This window comes from Acomys minous, assembly GCF_964271855.1.
Source record: "Acomys minous genome assembly, chromosome: 5".
NCBI lineage: Eukaryota > Metazoa > Chordata > Mammalia > Rodentia > Muridae > Acomys > Acomys minous.
This window is the reverse complement of record NC_140494.1, coordinates 116,474,285-116,493,402: the sequence shown is the minus strand read 5'-3', so window position 1 is coordinate 116,493,402 and position 19,118 is coordinate 116,474,285. Positions and strand designations below refer to the sequence as shown.

At 42.9% G+C, this 19,118-nt stretch overlaps 1 protein-coding gene across 10 annotated transcripts in view; it reads right to left on the bottom strand.

Moving 5' to 3' along the window:
* Positions 1-19,118, bottom strand: part of LOC311597834 (uncharacterized protein) — a 60,933-nt gene that overhangs the window by 33,824 nt on the left and 7,991 nt on the right. For 5 of the 10 annotated variants that reach the window (XM_084782308.1, XM_084782306.1, XM_084782307.1 and 2 more), the window contains exons 2-8: positions 18,607-18,653; positions 17,763-17,787; positions 14,456-14,505; positions 12,845-12,869; positions 7,585-7,646; positions 3,357-3,381; positions 163-233 (exon numbers count right to left, since the gene is read on the bottom strand). In XM_084782308.1, the coding sequence (XP_084638434.1) occupies positions 163-233; positions 3,357-3,381; positions 7,585-7,646; positions 12,845-12,869; positions 14,456-14,505; positions 17,763-17,787; positions 18,607-18,653 (305 nt within the window). The remainder of the gene's footprint in view (positions 1-162; positions 234-3,356; positions 3,382-7,584; positions 7,647-12,844; positions 12,870-14,455; positions 14,506-17,762; positions 17,788-18,606; positions 18,654-19,118) is intronic. The other 5 variants (XM_084782311.1, XM_084782310.1, XM_084782312.1 and 2 more) reach the window with 3 other exon arrangements.

The following is a 19,118-nucleotide window of genomic DNA, read 5'->3' as shown; positions in this document are numbered from 1 at the left end:
GACACCCACACTGTATGTGAGGAGGTTGCATGATGTGGTGCAGTTCTATTTCATCCGCTTCCCAAGTCAACATAGATCGCTTTGACTCAAACAGGATTTCCAGTGAAATAAAGGGATCACAAAGGTCACCTTCCTGTCTACAAAAGGCAAAGGCCCCCTTACCTTTTTGATGTGTGGCTCTGCTTCCTCCTCTTCCCTTCTGGTCTTCAGACCCTGAGCTTGCTCAGCGAGCACTAGGAGAACACAAAATAACTCTCAGCTGGTGACAACACAGTGGGCTACACGAATTAAATGTTGTGATTGCATGACTGATTTCTGTCCCTTCTGCTAACTAGATTGCAGGCAAGAGAGTTGACCTTTTTAAATACTTTTTAAAAGATTTATTTGTTTATACAGCATTCTGCCTGCACATGTATCTGCAGGCCAAAGAGGGCATCAGATCTCATTATAGATGGTTATAGCTACCATATGGATGCTGGGAACTGAATTCAGGACCCCTGAAAGAACGGCAAGTGCTCTTAAGCTCTGAGCCATCTCTCTAGCTCAAGTTGACATTTTTTTTCTTGATAGCTGCCAAATCTGTTTTAAGCAGCACTGGTCAACACAAACAGATTCTGTATCTACCTTAAGCATATATAGTTTTATGGTTTAAATGCCCGTATGCACACAGTATTTGTGAGAGGGCTTGACTCTTGTGTTTCCTGTATGAAGGTCTGAGTCCTACTCTGTTGAGTTCAGTTTCTGTTTCCATTTTTTTCATGGATCCTCTGAATAGAACTCAAATTGCCTGGCTTGGGAGACAAGCTTCATGCCACATTTATCTTTCAGACTCTAGCATATAGTTTTTGACCTTGATAATGTATATAGTTATATCATAGAAATACACTTTATGTTAAAAACAGGATGTAATGCCATTGATCTATTCATTCTTTGATATACAATAGCAGTGTATTTTACAGGGAAAGATATTAGATCTTTAATATGTACGTTACATTTACATCTCTGGGTTTTGTTTACTGTGGTATCATTTATATTCACAGTTTCAATTCAGATTTAGGCTGGAGGAAGAATGATGACCTGCCCCACTCCCCGTGACCACTTAAAGTTGGTGACACATTTCCACCTGCCAGCTTCCACTAAGGAGAATAGTAGTCATGGGGATTAAGTAAGATGATTCTGGCTACTAACATGTCAACTGTCCCAGCGTGTGTAGCTCACAAACCTCAGAAACTCTCCTCATACTATGTGTAAATGTCAGTAAACTGGCAGGCGTGAGTAACGATCTAGTCCCCCCAGTGTGGGCATCCTGAACGCTGATAATCAACACTCCCTACCAACACTGGGTTTTTCTATGTGCTGTCTACATTGTGACTACGACAAACCCAGACATCCTGGCAGTGATACATGTCCTTGGCTACTTTAGCTCAGATTCTCCCTGATCACGTGTTTTCTACAGGCTTCAGAGGTCAGAGATTTACACAGAAAATGAACCTCATTGTGTGGGTGCTACCTACCCCACAGCTAAATGTTTCTCACAGTTCCGTAGTTCACAGCTTCTCAGGAGCAAGCGTGTGGAGGTGTGATGTACCTCACAGCCAGCGTTCAAACTGCTTCCAAAGCCACAGGACCACAGGGAAATTTGTGCCTGCCTATCTTGGCATGATGACACCACTAACATTTTAGAGGGACTCCCTTTTAAGCCTAATAAATCTGAAAAGTAACAAAGGTAAAGCCCTAAATAGAAAACAGTCATCCTATGAACTACCCTGTGATATTGACCAAGTGCCAGAAGAATCCTCCAGACAACGGGGGCTGGGCCCAGGGATTGTGTCCACAGGCCCCCAGACAGGCCCCCAATGACTGTTCCTTTCCATTCTCCACCTAACCATGTCTTATAGTTTGTGGACGACATATAATATCTACTTTAGGGAAAGTAGGCAGAGGCTGCAGGGTGTATGAAAGTGAGTAGGAAGGTAGTAGGGGCTATGTGCAGCTCCTACTTTTCATCTCAGAAAACTGTATTAATTACCTCCATTTCACTGTGACCAAATTATCTGACAGAATAAGACAAGGACGAACGTTCTACTTTCCAATTCCTGACCCAAAAGGTGACTTTTTAAAACAAGTGGTGCTGAGGGGCCTCACTTCAAATGTGTGGCCTTCTTACTCCCCTGCCTTGACCCTGCTATGCCTCTTGGTGTTTCTAACGATCAAACCACCACACTGGAGACCACACACTGACCAAGATCCAATTCTCAATAAGTTGTCATGGGATGGGTGGAAGAAAAGGATACTTCCTCCTCCAATTGACCAATCTGGAAAACCCACATCAACTGACAGGACAAGAGGCCTCATTCTTGGGTGGATTAGTGGACTGTGTCTATGCACACCATTTTCTTGGTGGCAACTGCCTTCAGCAGGCATGGCTGAAAGAAGGGTGAGACTATACTAGCTCTGAGTGTGTACCTTCCCTGTAACTTTCCATCATCAAAGTCCAGTTTCTAATCGACAAACCCTTCTTCACCCTGCAGATGACATTAAACCCATCACACCCCTACATGCCCCCTCTTGAGTGCTAAGACTGCAGGCCTATGGGACCACACCCCATCAATGCAGCGCCAAGGAACAAACAAATCTAGGGCCTCCTGCATAGTAAACCAGTATCCCACAAAGTGACTTAAAAACCACCAACACAACTGGGCTTTCTCTTTCACAGTTAGGAAGGAATTCAGCTTGAAGTATATATGCCACCTTAAGTTTGTCAACACTGTGGTTGTCATGGTAATGTTTGGGTTCTTTGTTGCATTTACTTTTACATGAAGTATCACTTTTATACCACATATTTAGTTAACATATTTTCCTCTTACAGCCTATAGCTAATCTCTTGGTGATCTACTTCAGTGTCCTGGTTGGCTCTTCTTTGGTGTGTGACACCAAGAAATAAATCTATCCGACATGCCTTTGATAAGGTTTTGACCAATACAGGTAGGGTGCAATCTCTAATCTTTTCATTGAGAAAACTGACATAGGAAATTGAGTTGGATAGTTGCATATGACAGAATTAGTAAGAAATGGGATACTTCCAGCTCTCATGAGAGCGGAGCGGAAAGAGAGGTTACTTAAGAGCAGTGCCTGGTGATTTACAGAATCCCAAACACACCAAGGTGAGTGCAGAGACTGTGGACACAGGCCCACAATTTGTTACTTGGGCTATTTTGTTGTTATTCTGGACTAAACAAGATTCTTCACTACCAGCAGGTGGCTCAGAATTTGGGGGATGCACCAGAAAAAAAGGGAGACAACCAGTAGGTATACAATTCTTATGTAAAATGAGAAAGTCAGAAAAGAATACATACGGGAGCCGCTCTCCTGAGGCTGGGCCTGCAATTCAGAGAAAACACTCTTAGAACAACATCATGCTGAACATGTTGGCACGTGTTTGTTCTCCTTTGACTTAGGACTATAGTACACAGGAGGGGAGGATGTAATTGTCGTCGCAGAGGCTTACTGCTAAATAAGCTCACCATTTCTAGCTCTTTCTCAGCTCTGGCTGCCTGGTTCAACTCAGCTGTTCTGGCTCAAAACTCCTTTCCAAGTTGACTGATTTAAACTGGCTTCTCTCTGCTTCTCACTGAATTGCTCTGCTTGGGGAAAAACTGCCTCTGAGTGCCAAGGACTTAACTGCAATGACTGCATGAACTGGATGGGACTGAAAGAGACTGCAAGAACTCAACCGTATTCAAATGAACTGCACTGCACTGAACTCCACTGCACTGCATGAACTCCACTGAGCTGCCCTCCCTCCTGACTCACTAGGCACTGCTCTTAAGCAACCTTTCCCTCCTCCCTGTTCTCATGAGAGTTGGGAGTATCCTATCTCTGACTCATTCTGTCAAATCTTTCTCTAACTGCCCCTCAGATGTCCCTTTCAAACATGGGTGCTTCCTTCCACAAACTAACTTTACATTCATTGTTTGGGATTCAAGGTGTATACTAAGGGCATGTCTGTACTCTAGCCACAGGGATAAAGGTGTGTCATTCCACGCAAATCATACACACATAGTAAGTCTTTGGATGTGATCTCTTGCCAGAACAGCCTTATTGCTGCATTAAAATTTCTCTACAAGGCTGGGGACTGTGTGGGAAAAAGGTTTTTTTTTCACATTTTTGCAGCTTTAGCCCAGCAGGCAAGCCTATCTCTCTGTCCTCTACAGATGGTTCCCTGAAGGTACACTGAAACACAGAAAGGTATTTTTTTCAATATACATTCTGAATTTGGTCTGATTCCATTATATTTTTTTTCAAATGACACCTTAAAATTAATCACTGTACCTGTATATATCAAGTGCCTACATAAATTCACTTCAACCTTATTAATATAATCAAATTAAGTGTTTGAGTTTATAAAACTAATACTTTCTAAACTTTTGCACTTAGAATGTAATGTGACATTAATATGAACAGGAAGTCTTTGTACAAGAGTTCAACTTAACTTGGGCTTTCTAGTGAGTGCCTCACTGTACATAATAATGGATGCATATGAGAATAGATCTGTGTTAAAACCCTAGCTTTCCTTATGAGGTTTCTTGATGGCGGTTGGTCTGATGTATTTTGATGCTAACTATTGCTATCTCTGCCCCACCTGTACTTTGCCTAAAAGCCTAACCTGTTTGACTAATAAAAAGCCTTCACACCTGGACAGGGCAAATGGGATAGGTGTGGCTAAGATTCCCAGGGGAGAGGGGAGAGAGAGAGAGAGAGAGAGAGAGAGAGAGAGAGAGAGAGAGAGAGAGAGAGAGAGAATCTTGAGGAAGGGAGAGCAGAGGAGAGGAGAGGAAGGAAGAGGCTGCACCATAGATTAGGTGGAGGAGAAGCACATGGCCAGCGTGGATGGAGGATTTGGCCCAGATGATGACAATTAGCAAGTATTTGAGATTATGCATGGGAGGTAGCTGGATAGAAATTATTAGAAGCAGATGGCATGGAATTGGGGCAGCTATCCCAGACCTGCCCCACTATGGGAAGTAGTTTAGGGGATTAATATCTACCATGCCCCACGTTAACTAAGGCTATTTTAAAATATAATAAGTCTCTGTGTCTTGATTGACTGCTAGCAGGTTAGAAAATACTGTCATAATAATAATTATAGGCCTAAAATAAACATTATTAGGCCATACTGGTAAAATAACTGCAACAGTTTCTGATGAGAACTTAAACTTTCTAGAGCATCACAAAGTAAGCTGTCTTTATCTACCACATGCCTGTTGTATGTCCGTGTGACGTGTGAACAGTGAGGCACTGTCACGGTTGTCTTTATCTACCACATGCCTGTTGTATGTCCATCTGAGTGTGAACAGTGAGGCACTGTCACGGCTGTCTTTATGTACCACATGCCTGTTGTATGTCCATGTGACGTGTGTACAGTGAGGCACTGTCACGGCTCTCTTTATGTACCACATGCCTGTTGTATGTCCGTGTGACGTGTGAACAGTGAGGCACTGTCACGGCTGTCTTTATCTACCACATGCCTGTTGTATGTCCGTGTGAAGTGTGTACAGTGAGGCACTGTCACACCTTCCACCTGTCTACATGGGAAGTGCCATGACAGTGACGCAGAGTGTCTGATATAAGCAAACTATAAATCCCAAGTTGAGCTTAAGACTGCTGGGAAAGTTACTTTCTTCTTTCAAGTTCTCAGAGATAAATACTTATCACTGAAAACCTAAGTAGGGTCCTTTTATTACATCTGGAAACACTGTGACATCAAGAATTTACTCCTCCTGTGAGGGAAATAAAATTGGCAACCCCATTTCTATATTACTACTTCCATAGAAACAACCTTTAAAAGTGAAGAACTCAAACAAAACTTTCCAAACCAATTACCTAAAATGGATCAAACAACACTGTTCTCCTCAAGATGTTTCCCCACCAAATACAGATAATTTTTTCTTAGACAAATTCACTATGGATGGTAAAGGGAAATAAATAAGAGCCCCGCAGGGACAAAGACGCCCACAACTTGTCCTGCGTCGTGTGCATGAATAAAAATGGAGTGGACATTTAGGGAGTGGCCAACCAATGACTGGCACAACTTGAGACCCATGCCCTGAGAGAGCCCACCCATGACTCTGTTAATGATAGTGTGCTTTCCTTGCAGACAGGAGCCTAACATGTCATCAGAGACGCTTCACCAAGCAGCTGATGGAAATGGATGCAGTGACCCACAGCCAAACAATAGGTGGACCTCGGGAAATCTTTCAGAAGAGGCAGAGGAAGGACTGAAGAGCCAGCCATAGAGGTCAAGGACACCACAAGAAAACCTACAGAATCAACTCACCTGGGCCCATAGGGACTCACAAAGACTGAACCACCAACCAGAGAGCATTATGGGATGAACCTAGGGCTCCTAGATACAAGTGACAGTTGTGCAGCTTGCTTTTCCTGTGGGACTCCTAACAGCAGAAGCAGGGGCTGTCTCTGACTCTGCTGCCTGCCTTTGGATTCCCTTCCCCTAGCTGGGCTGCCCTGTCTAGACCCAAAAGAAGATGCACCTAGTCCTCCTGCAACTTGATATGGCAAGGGGGGGGGCATATTGATATACATAGGAGCCCCCACCTCTCTGAAAAGAAAGGGGAGCTAGAGGAGGGGGTAGGGTGGGGCTGGGAGGAGAGGAAAGAGGGGAAACTGAGATTAGGATTTAAAGTAAATAAATTTAAATTTAAAAATATTATGTAGTTGCCAGACAGTGGTACCACACCACTTTAATCCCAGCACTCAGGAGGCAGAGGCACATTGATCTGTGAGTTCAATGCCAGCCAAAGCTACACAGAGAAACTCTGTGTCAAAAAAAAAATTTTTTTAATGCAAAATCGAATGCTTCTTTCTCCTTGAACTCCCCAGGGACTGTGTGCACCTCTGTGTTGGCCATGTCTCTGCCTCCTCTTCCATGGCTGTCAACATCACCGCTGCTGCCACCTCTTCCTCAATAACTGCCCACTCATTAATTCAGCCTCCAGAAAGAGCAACACTGCCACCGTCACCCTTGCCACTGTGTTTGTCCTCAGTGGACAGGCAAGGACTAAAATCCCTGCTCCATGAGTCAGATCCCTTCTTAGCCACATTCCTGTGCCAAATGATCTACCCTAAGGTGTGTTTGTTTTTACAGTTATCACTTCCACAGTGTCTCTCCAACCACCAAAAGGACTTCTCAACACATCAACGTTTGGGGGCTCTTTCAAACAGTATTCTCAGTGTTAAACTTAGAATTCTTCAGATGACAGAGGAGAAGACCTTTGCAGAAAATTTACAAGATTTTGATGTTGCTGTCAATTTTTGAACGGAAACCACACAAATGTAATCTAACCTAGAAGGTTGGTCATAAGGAAAAAAAACTCATAACAAACACTGGCATTTTCAATACCTCTTCAGTCTAGGATGATGTGCTACGATTCCACCTCACCAACTTCCTAAGCTAACACTCTATTACCCATGGTCTACATGGTCAGTTTTATTGTCTAAATGTGAGATTCCCTAAGACAAAAATAATGAAAGTATCCTCCTTAGAAAGGGACAAGGCCATCTTACATTAGTCGGCGATGGGTGTCCATCCTCCTCTTCCTGAATATTCTGTCCCTCCTCAGGCAAAGCTAGGGGACAAACATGACTCAGTTCATGACAACACTCAGCAAACAGAACAAGAGCGCCTGGTTTGTTGTGGGCTGTGGTCTACGGGCTCAATCAGGGAAACGGCACTGTTTTCAAACCTATTTTACCCAGCACAGACACAGACTGTCGTGTGAAAATACTATGGTCATCACAATTTTAATTTTTAAATTATTACTATTATTGTGTATGAGTGTGCATAAGGTGGACAGGTCCATCTGTCATGGAAGCTTTCTGAAAATCAGGACATGGTTTTGTATAGGTTGATCGCTCCCTCTAACTTTCTGTTGTTGTTGTTGTTGTTGTTTTGATTTTTCGAGACAGGGTCTCTCTGTGTAGCCTTGACTGTCCTAGACTCACTTTGTAGACCAGGCTGGCTTCGAACTCACAGAGATCCGCCTGCCTCTGCCTCCCAAGTGCTGGGATTAAAGGCGTGCGCCACCACCGCCCGGCCCACTTTCTGTTGGTTTTAGAAAATAAACTCAGTTGCCAGACTGTGAGGCAAGCTCATTTACCCACTCAGCCATATCCCTGATCCTACAATAGGAATTTAATGCTGATAATACCATTACTCTAGGAAAACATATTTTAAAAGATGTAATTAATGATCTATTCATACTTTGCTATAAAATAATACCTTATTGACAAGTAAAAGACACTATTAACAATTTTCATATTTCATTTCTTTATCTTGTGTACATGTGTGGGAGTGGCCATGTGAAGATCAGATGGCAACTCTTAGGAATCAGTTCTGTAGCAACGTAGCATGACGTTGCTGTGGCAGTCCCTGCCATGGGCTATGTGACTGAGGACTCTCATCGTGTTGGCTTCTATAGGAGTCAGAGATTCAGAAATTTACACAGAAGACAACTGATTCCACAGCTGAATGGTGAGTACAGGTCAACATTTTAGAAACAAGGGACCTATATCTAATCCCATGTTGGCGCTTTTACCTAGACAAAATGAGCTTGCTTCCATTTACTGCTTTATCAGTTTTCAGTCGCACACTGCAAGTAACATGCATCATAAGTAAGGAAGGACACATTTATGCTGTCCCTGAGCAACTTAATGAAAATAAGGCGTACACTGTGCCTTAGTATTCTATTGCTGGGAAGGGATGCTATGAAGAGATGCACTGAAAAGAAAGCATTTAATTGGGACTTGCTTACAGTTCCAGAGGTTTAATCCATTTTCATCATGGCATGGAACATGGCAGCACTCAGCAGACATGGTGCTGGAAGGTTGAGATCTGGGTCCAGAGACAACCAGAAGAGAGAAAGCCATTGGGTCTGGCTTGGACCCTTGAGACCTCAAAGTCTATGCAAAGTGACACACTAACTCCAACAAGACCGAACCGACTCCAACAAAGCCATCCTCCTTGACCCTTCCCAAGGAGTGTCACTCCTGATGACCAGCCCTTCAAACACATGGGCTTACGGAGGCATTCTTATTCAAATCATGGTATTCCACTCCCTGGCCCCCATAGGCTTATAGTCACATCATAATGAAAAACACGTGTTTAGTCCATCTTCAAAATCCACATAGTCTATCACAGCCTCGACACTTTGGAAGTGCAAAGTTCAAACTCTCTTTTGAGACTTATGGCAGTCTCTAAACTGTGACCACCCCCCACCACTTCAAAATCATAAGATCATACCACATACTTATAACATACAATGGCACAGAATATATACTAAAGACCAAAAGAGAGAGGGAGGGGAACAGTGAGGAAATAATGGACCAAAAATAAAAAGAAAACCAGCAGGGCAAACTCCAAATCCTGCATCTCAATGTCTAACGCCAAAGTGCTCATCAGCTCTCCAACTTCTCTCAGCTTTGTTGACTGACCGCAACATACATCTTTCTCTTGGGCTATTTTCATATCCTTGGCGCGTATCTGGTGACTCTGGCATCTCCAACATCTTGGGGGTCTCCACTACGATCCAGGCTTCGTCTTCACAGGTTCATGCAATGACCTCTCTGCCTTTGTAGGGACACCCCTGACACATGACTGAACTCGCAGCTTTCCTTAGCCTCAGGGGAGATTCTGCCATCTCTTTCTTGTACCCTGGACTCTAAAGACAGAAACACATGGCCAAGTTGTCCAAGTTCTCCTTCTTGCTGGACCTGGGACTTGGCCCCTCGTTCACTTACACCTGCATTAGCTTTCTGTTTCTATGGTTTGCTCCAGTGCTTAAGATTTGAAATAATTCCTTTTTACAAGCTGGAAGCTTAGCTGGGTCTGGTCTTCCCCTGAGGTCTCCATCCCTTTATTCCATTTATCATCAGGCTTTTCTTTAAACTTACCCTGTATACTGGAGTTAGCTCCATTACACTTCCTGCTGCTCCTTTTCCCCTCAAACTGTACATTTAGCATTTTTCCTTGATAAGTTTGATCCTTTTCATTAAAGATCTGCATAAGAATGACCACTAAGGGGCTGGAGAGATGGCTCAGCGGTTAAGAGCACTGGCTACTCTTCCAGGGGTCCTGAGTTCAATTCCCAGCAACCACATGGTGGCTCACAACCATCTGTAATGGAATCTGATTCCCTCTTCTGCTGTATACAAAAGCAGAGCATTCATATACATAAAACAAATAAATAAATCTTTAAAAAAATTACCACTAATAACTATATGCCAACTAGGCTGTCTTAAAATCTCCTCTCACAACACCATTGATCCAAAACTCTTCAACTTCACCTGATGCTGATTTTTAGGACTAGGGGAAAGGAGCAGCCACATTCTTTGCCAAAATATAAGCAAACTGTTCTCCAAACCACTTATTAATATTATTCTCCTCTGAAACATCCTGAGCTGGGCCATCATAATTTATGTTGCATTCAGCACTACTTTCTTCCACGCTTTTACTAGCACGGCCCATCAATCCTTGTTTTACTAATTGCTTTACAAATCCAAAGTCACAAAGTCCACATTCTGCCAATAAGAAGCATGGTCAGGCCTGTCGCAGCAATTCCCCCCTCCTGGCACCAGCTTCTGCCCTAGTGTTCCACTGCAATGAGTAGGCACCATGGTCATGGCAAAACTCTCATAAAAGCACTTAACTGGGGCTTGCTTACAGCTTCAGAGGGTTAGGCCATTATCATCATGGTGCATAGAGCACAGTGGTATGCAGACAGACATGGTGCTAGAGAAGATGAGAGCTCTATATCTTGATCCACAGGCATCAGGAAGAGAGAATGGCACCTGGCCTGGAGTGGGCCTTAAAACTTTGAATCCCACCCGCAGTGACACTCTTACTCCAACAAGGTCATCCCTCCTAATCTCTCCTAAGAAATGGTACTCCCTGATGACTAACATTCAAATACATAAGCCTATCAGGTCATTCTTATTCAAACCACCACACGGTGTGAGTTCTCAGGAAGGTTACCTGTTGTCAGAATGTGCTGCCCTATTCTCAGGAAGGTTACCTGTTGTCAGAATGTGCTGCCCTAGATGTCACAGAGAGCACGCTTCATAGACTCTCAAAAGCTCCCGATTCAACTTCTCGGGGCATCTTTCTTGGAGGATATATCCCTGCTTATTTCCAAAGCATCAGTTTTTTGTTGTTGTTGTTGTTGTTGTTTTTGTTTTGTTTTGTTTTGTTTTTTGAGACAGGGTCTCTCTGTGTAGCCTTGGCTGTCCTGGACTCACTTTGTAGACCAGGCTGGCCTCGAACTCACAGCGATCCGCCCGCCTCTGCCTCCCGAGTGCTGGGATTAAAGGCGTGTGCCACCACGCCTGGCTCAAAGCATCAGTTTTAATTTTATACAGATTCAGGTTGGACAGTCATAAAAGTTTGAAAATGATGTCTGCATTTGTAGTGGGAGTTTGGGTTTCTTTATAAACATAAACAGTTATGTAAATGTTTTTGCTTTAATCCAAGGTGTGGGATATGGGGCTGCTTTAGATTGTCCACAGCAGTAGAATAGTTTCCTCATGAGGGCAATAAGAGGGACCTGATCTTTGCCAGCTGCAGATAGCTTAATTCTGGGGACTCTGAGAGGGAATAAATTCCAGAACCCAGAGAGGGGCTGGGGAATCCAAGAAAGAAGAAGGCTTTGGCTGCTTTCCCCCTGACTTTTTTTTTTTAAATCATGTGTATGCATGTGGGTCTGTTTCTTGGTAAGTGCAGGTTTGTGCAGATGTCCCAACTGCAGTTATGGATGGTTGTGAGGCACTTTACCTGGATGTTGACAACTGAAATCAAGTACACTCCATGGGTAGAACACACTCTTGAGTGCTAAGAAAATCTTCAAGTCTGTAAGGTGTGCTTTTTCTGTTGTTGTGGTGGTGGTGCTGCTGCTGCTGGTGGTGGTGGTGGTGATAGTGGTTTTCAGAGAGGATCTCTTGCCGGGAAGTTCCCAAAACTGAGGAAGGCTTTGAATTCCCGGTCTACCTGCATGACCTTCTGGAGGGCTAGGGTTACAATTCTATATGACAACATTCCAGTTTATATAATGCTGGGGATCAAATACTGGGCCTCTTTTCATAAAACCTCCAGTATATCTGGGGCATTCTGTGTCTCTCAGTTGTGAAGGTCTGCATCTGGAGTCATACATGCTACCATTGGCCATGGCAGCCGTCATGGTCACGTTTGTGTTCCCTCTAGGTTGGACTAGTGAGTATATTCTGGAAAGCTACAGCTCCTCTATAGTGGCTAGTCATGTCTTGGAGCGACAGTTGGGGTTATACCTTAGAAGTATCACTTTTATTCCACATGTGTGAGAACATATTTTGTCCTGCCCCTATAGATGGCCAGCTTGGTGACTCACCACTGTGTTCTGGTGGGTTCCTCTGGGGTAGGTAATACAAAGAAATGAATCTACCATACATGACTGTGATGATGCTTGAACTAATGAATGTAGGTAAAGTGTGAACTTGGATTGTTTTCATTGACAACATTGACATGTGAAGTTGGGTTAGGTCACCGGCATATCTACTAGGGGAAAGGTACATGTAAACATTTTTTGATGTACAAAATTCTAAGCCAACTCAGGTGAATGCAAAGACTATAGACACAAGGCCATGCATTTGTTACTTGGGCTGCCAGTTGTTTCCAATGAAATTGGCAATCATTGCCAGCGAGTTGCTCATAAAATAGTAGTGCACTGTGCAAAACCCAAAGAGCATTTACACAATTCTTATATAAACTGTTTTCTAAGAGTCATTCCAGAATACATACGCGATTTTCCTTTACTTGGCTGGACCTGCAATTTAGAGAAGACATGTTTAGACGTAGACGCTGGTCCTCAACCTATTGTTCATGACACCTTGGGGGAGGGTTGTCAAGTGACCTTTCACATGGGGTCATATATCAGATATCCTGCATATCAGTTATTTACATTATATTACATTATCACAACAATAGCAAAATTACAGGTATGAAGTAGCAACAAAAATAATTTTGCTGTTGAGGGCCACCACAAAACGAGAGTATTAAAGGGTCACAGCATCAGGAAGGTTGAGGACCACTAGATGAAAAGCAAGCTAGCTTCGGTTTCCACATGTCTCTGGTTCCCTGAGAATTTATGACAATGGTGACAGAGTAGGAGAGTGCTCGAGTTGAGATTCTATGTTAGCCTGTTGTGTGACTGTCACCAAACACCCAAGGCCACATACCATGGGAAGAAAATAAGGTTTTTTAAAAAATCCTCTCTCTGATTCAACCCGCATCAAAATGTGGGAACAAGCAAAAGAAACCTGTCCTAAGTACTGCTATTTTATTTTCAGACTACATTTTAATCACAGGATGAAACTAATTCAAGTTCCCATGCCTTAGGGGACCTGGGGACTTCCCAAGCTGACAAGCTTCCATTATTCATTTTTTCTTCCCCAAAACATAACAACTGTTCCTGACCAGCTTCTGATATTCATCTTTTGCTCCCCAAAACATGGCTATTTCCAACCACAACATCCACTATTCAACTTTTGTTCCTTAAAACATAATGACTGTTCCTAAGCACAAAAGAACAAAATAGATTTGATTGGTTGGACTGTAAAACTTACATTATGTATCAGTTGATATACATCAACCACATAAAGAAAGCCACTAGTCCTAAACCCTGGTTAGTGGAAAAAATGTAACTGTAACTTGGCACAGATGTTTGTTGCAAGCTTTAAAATTCTAACATTCTGGCTAGAGGGTGAAGTTCAGCCACAATTGATCAGTAGCAGCTTGATTACAATAAATTGTTGTCATCTGCCTTGACCTGGTGTTTGACTTATGTTGAACCTAAGAAATCCCTATAACAAAACAATTCTATCTCTTTGGCCAGTACTAAGTGTTCCCCCAAAGCTACGCTGATTCACGGTGGAGAAACTTTATCAGCCTGCTCTTGTGAGATGAATCCCTCTTACTGGGTGATTTCATGATCTAATTATTACCCTTAAGCTTCTTGCTTTAAAGGTTTCACCACCTCTGTGCCCCTCAGATGGACATAGGAACCTTCCACCGCATCAACATCTGGGGACCATATTCCATCTGTCTTAACAACTGAAATGTCTCCATAGGAAAAAGGACAAGACATAGGAAAATACAAAGTTTTTATCTATGATGTTCCCTTTGAATGAAAATCACACAATTATTAGAAGAAAAGGTCCTCTACCACACACTGTGGAATCTGACACTTGCAACCACATGCCCTGTTCAATAAGCATCTTCTCTCACAGTAAAGCGTGTAATACCTATATTGGACATGCTTAGTTTATTTTACTCAAATGTCATATCCACTAAAACCATAAAGGAATCAGGAAAGTAACATTTTGATCTTAGAAAAAGCAAGTACCATTTTACCTCAACAAGAGATAGCTTTGCCTCCTCCTCTTGAGAGGTCCTTATTTGACCTTCAGACAACACCAGGAGAACACAATTAACTCTCAGCCCTCAGTACCGATTAGTAAGCACTAAGGGTTCCTGACTTGGTATGAACAATGGTCTATAGATTTAGTCTGTATGACCAGCCCCAAGGGAAGTAGTTCATTAACAAGCATGGCTGGGCTGCTGCACTGAAGACAAATCCTTTCTAGACAATAGAAAAATCCACTGAAGCAAAATGACACAGTCTATCTTGGGTTGGAATAAATGTTAGGTTAAAATGACAGATTTCTATCACTTATTCAAACAATTTTGATGTCAGGAAAACTGGCCCTACTTTGTATATAACCTTTCAAACCTATTTTAACCACTGCAGATGGATATATTCAGAGATTATATTCACTTTGGGGCATGTAGGATGTTTTATAGAACCATATTTATTTTTTATATGTATACATGATGTATGTGTGGAGTGTACAAGCTATGGCACACGTCTGGAAGATAGAGACCAATTTTGAAATTTTAGGCTTATTTTATGTGTATGAGTGTTTTGCCAGCATGAATGTACGTGCGCCACATGCATGCTGGTACCCACGGAAGCCAGAAGAAAGCATCAGATGACCTGGAACAGGAATCATAGACAGTCATGAAACACCATGGAGTTACTGGAAATTGAACCCAGGTTCTGTAGAACAGTAGTAAATGCTCTTAACCACTGAGCCATCTCTCCAGCCCCAACTTTGGAGGGTTTTTTTTTCCGCTCTCCTTCTATGTATTATGTGCATTCTGAGAATACAACTCAGACCACCAGCTTTGGGAAGCAAGCACATTTACCTGCTGAGGTATTTCACTGGCCCTAGCATAAAGGCTTTGCTCTCCATAATGTTCATTTGATCGAGGAAAGCAAATGTAACACCAGGTTTAAGATGTAATAATATGGATCTATTCATCCCTCAAAATAAATAATAGCTTGTTTCACAGTAGCAGATACTGATACACTCACGTTTTTAAAGTCACCTCAACACATCACTGTTTTCCTTCACTCTGTCATCATTTGTGTTCATCGTGTGAAGTAGCTGCCTGGGTTCCCTTCAGCTGACTCACACTAAGCTGGGAACGGATGATGATCTGGCACCCATGGACCACTGAGGATAGATAGCACAGTCCCCCAGTAGAGAGGATTTCATCATTTTGAAATGGTTTTGAGGTGTGAGGAGTGATCCGGTACTCACAGAGTGCGAATGTCCCAAATTGTCAGCATTAACACTCCCTATCAGCACAAAACCTTTCAATGTGCTCTCCACACTGTGACAGTGATGAAAGCTGACATTTCTGCAGCACGCCCTGCCCCGGGCTGTGTAAATGTAGACTCTCTCTCATCACCTGCATTTCCTTCGGTGTCAGAGATCCAGAGATGTAAACAGAAGATGCATCTCCTTGAATAGTGGAAGTTTGGTGCTTAGAATCAGAGGCCACGTATCCGATGCTCTCATTGGCCTTTTCACTTAAGAAAATCATGAGCCAAGGTGTGGGCGCTGAGAAGCGAACCCACATTCTCTACAAGAGCATCCAGTGCTCTAAACCACTGAGCCATCTGTTCATACTCTTTAAATTCACTTTAAAATATCTTTTTTTTTTTAATGTTATGGCATAGTTCTCTTGGGCTCCGTAAGTTAATACTCACACATTAAAAATATTGCTTAATATCATCATTCCTCTTACAAACAAGATACAGTATAATCTATGACTATAGTGAACAGCAAAGTAACTTTTAAATTTCCACAATACTTTCAGAAATGTTGCAGTTGTCTTCATTTTGATGTTTCACTAAAACTACAGGTCTGCGGTGTGGCCATCTTTTCTTAAAATGTAATGTTCTCATAGCTAAAAATGGATTGAATTCACAGCAAAAAGAGTTAGGCTAGCTGAACGGTGTTCTAAACGAGCAAAATGAGCTAACTGTTCTGTCTTTAAATATTTGATCTCATCATTTGCTTCCAAGCACACTCACTTGATTCAGGATGGGACTGCCAGGAGATAACGGGTGAGAGAGGATACACTTAAAATATGCGCTGGATGGCCGGTGTGGGTAAGGCGTCAGTTTAACGAGCTGGTACCCCAGTGCTGATCTAACAGCAGGGTTAGTGAGCAGGGGGGCAAGCCCTGATGGGCAGCCTCTACACTCATAAAGCACTTCACAACTTCCTACTAGAACCTGCACTGCAGAGGGAGACCAACTATGACAAACATGCATACTTTGTCCCTCTCCCTGTGCACCCTCCCCCATCATCAGATTGATGGTCTGACTAAAAGCAGGTTAACTTTTTTCCTGTTTCTCCTTTTACCTTCTGTGCCTGCCTCCCTATGTTGTCAGACAGAGGCTCCGTAACAGCTCAGGCTTGTCAGGAAGAACCAGACGTTACCAATAATCTTGAACTCCTAACCCCCATTTCTGCTTTTGGAGTGCTAGGGTCACAGGCCTGTGTGCCAGTACCGCTGTTTACATAGTACTTAAGATCAAAGATGGGGCCTCCTACATGCAAGGCAGGCACTACCACATCCTAGCACATGTGGCCTTTTTCTCTCGTTCACACTTGAAAATCTCTGCACCATGGTACTTAGACACTGCATTGGGTTTATGACCACTGCAGGGGTCATGATAGTATTTGAGATCTCTGGAGGATTGACTTACTCCAGCTACACCTAGGACCCTGGAACCCTTCTACGGTGACTAATGATGTTCTGATGCAGTGACTTGTGGAAGTTTTAGCTCTTAGCATCTGTACTGAATCACATTTGCATATATAATGTGTGTCTATCCTGAATGGCTAGACAGCTGGGGCACTTACCTCTTTCCCTTGGTTGATTATTGTATGGAGGAGTGTACACAAAGATATAAAACCCCAAAAAGGACTGTGTTGACGTCTGACCTAAGTAATGTAGGGGAAGTATGCACTTTGGTATTTCATTGGGGAAATGAACATTGGAGATAGGGTGAGTGTTTGGCTCATCTGTTTAGGAGAAATAAACATAGACACAGCCTGGTGCACAAAATCTCACAACCAACTAAGATGATTACAACTCAGTGTTTGCACAGTACACAAAAAGTCATAATCTGTTATTTGAAATCCCATTCTGTTGTTGTTTTTGTTGTTGTTGTTTTTCAATAAAGTCCCAATCATCATTGCTATCAGGTGCCTGAGATCACAGTGGTGCATCTGAGAAACATGAATTATATAATTCTTATCCCAGATATAGCTTAGGAAACCCATCCCATAATACTTACAAGTTGTTGTCTTCCTTGGCACCACCTACAATTTAGAAAAAAGAAACGACTCTTAGGCCCAGGCTATGGCAAATCTCCAGCCCTGTCTTTGTTGGGTAGGGTACTCAGTGCTTTGGGAGTTGATATCCACTCTGGGTGCCAGACAGGTGTGGTGACGGTATGGTCCTAGTAGAGCATGTTTCTGCGGGTCATCAGGTGACACAGAGAGGGGGAGACAGAGTAGGAGGAAATGCAGAGGGCCAGTAGGAAAGAGCTAGAGGGAACCTAGTTCCGGACTAAGAGGCAGAGTGCCCAGGGAGGTGGGGGGGGGGCTTGGGGGGGCTTCTGTTGGCAGGCTGCAGCAAGATTCAGAGCAGACGACAGGCAAGATAGTGAAAATCCCCAGGCTCAGCCCGGCGTGCCCACTGGGGCTCCTGGGTATAAAGTGTTTCTGCAAGCAGGCAGCTGACACAGAGGAGTGGTGACAGGCTAGAAAGGAAACTGAGGGGGTTGGTGGGAAAGAGCTAAGGGGACCCTGGGTCCACACCAAGACACAGACTCCCCAGGGGACGCAAAATACATATTCTTCATGAATAATGCGTTATTTTTGATTGAACATTGTACAATGTTAAATATATAGAGGAACACTTACTCAAGAGGAAACAACCTCCTAAAACACATCTGAAACAGATATTTTGTGAGTCCGGGATGACTCAGTGCAATTTCATCCCTGCCTCTTCCTAAGTAAACACCCTAATCGCTATAGTGTGGATGTTCTTTTTAGTATCCAAATGTGGTATCAATTAGAAATAACAGAATTATGAACATAGCCTTTCTGTCTTAAAAAATGGCAAGGTCATCTTACCTTAGATGACTTTTCCTCATCTCCTGGAGTGTGTATCTGGGGGTCAGCTGAAAGAACCAGGAGGGCACAGAATAAATCAGAACATGGTGCCGGTTCAATTGCCCAAAGCTCTTTGCTTCAGATAGACAAAGATCTATGGACTTAGTCCATATTGCTAAACTGAATGGATATAGCTGGTTAGCAAATATGACCATTGTACTTGATAGGAAAAGGACAGTGACTAGAAGAAAAGTGAGTGAACATATTTTTTGGCTTTCTAAGTAATGGAAACCTAAAGCGGTGTAGAAGCACTCCATCTTCGAGTGGGTAAACACTAAAGTAAATTGTATGGTTAAACGAGAGCTCTATTGCTTTCAGAACATCCTAAAGACCAAAAGATTGGCACTGGTTTTAGATATCTCTCAATCCATTTCAATACCCGCCAACCCACATGTGTGCATGTGCACACGTGCATGCATGCACACACATGCACACAGTCTGTATTTATCTTTGCATATAGGAATTTAAACTTG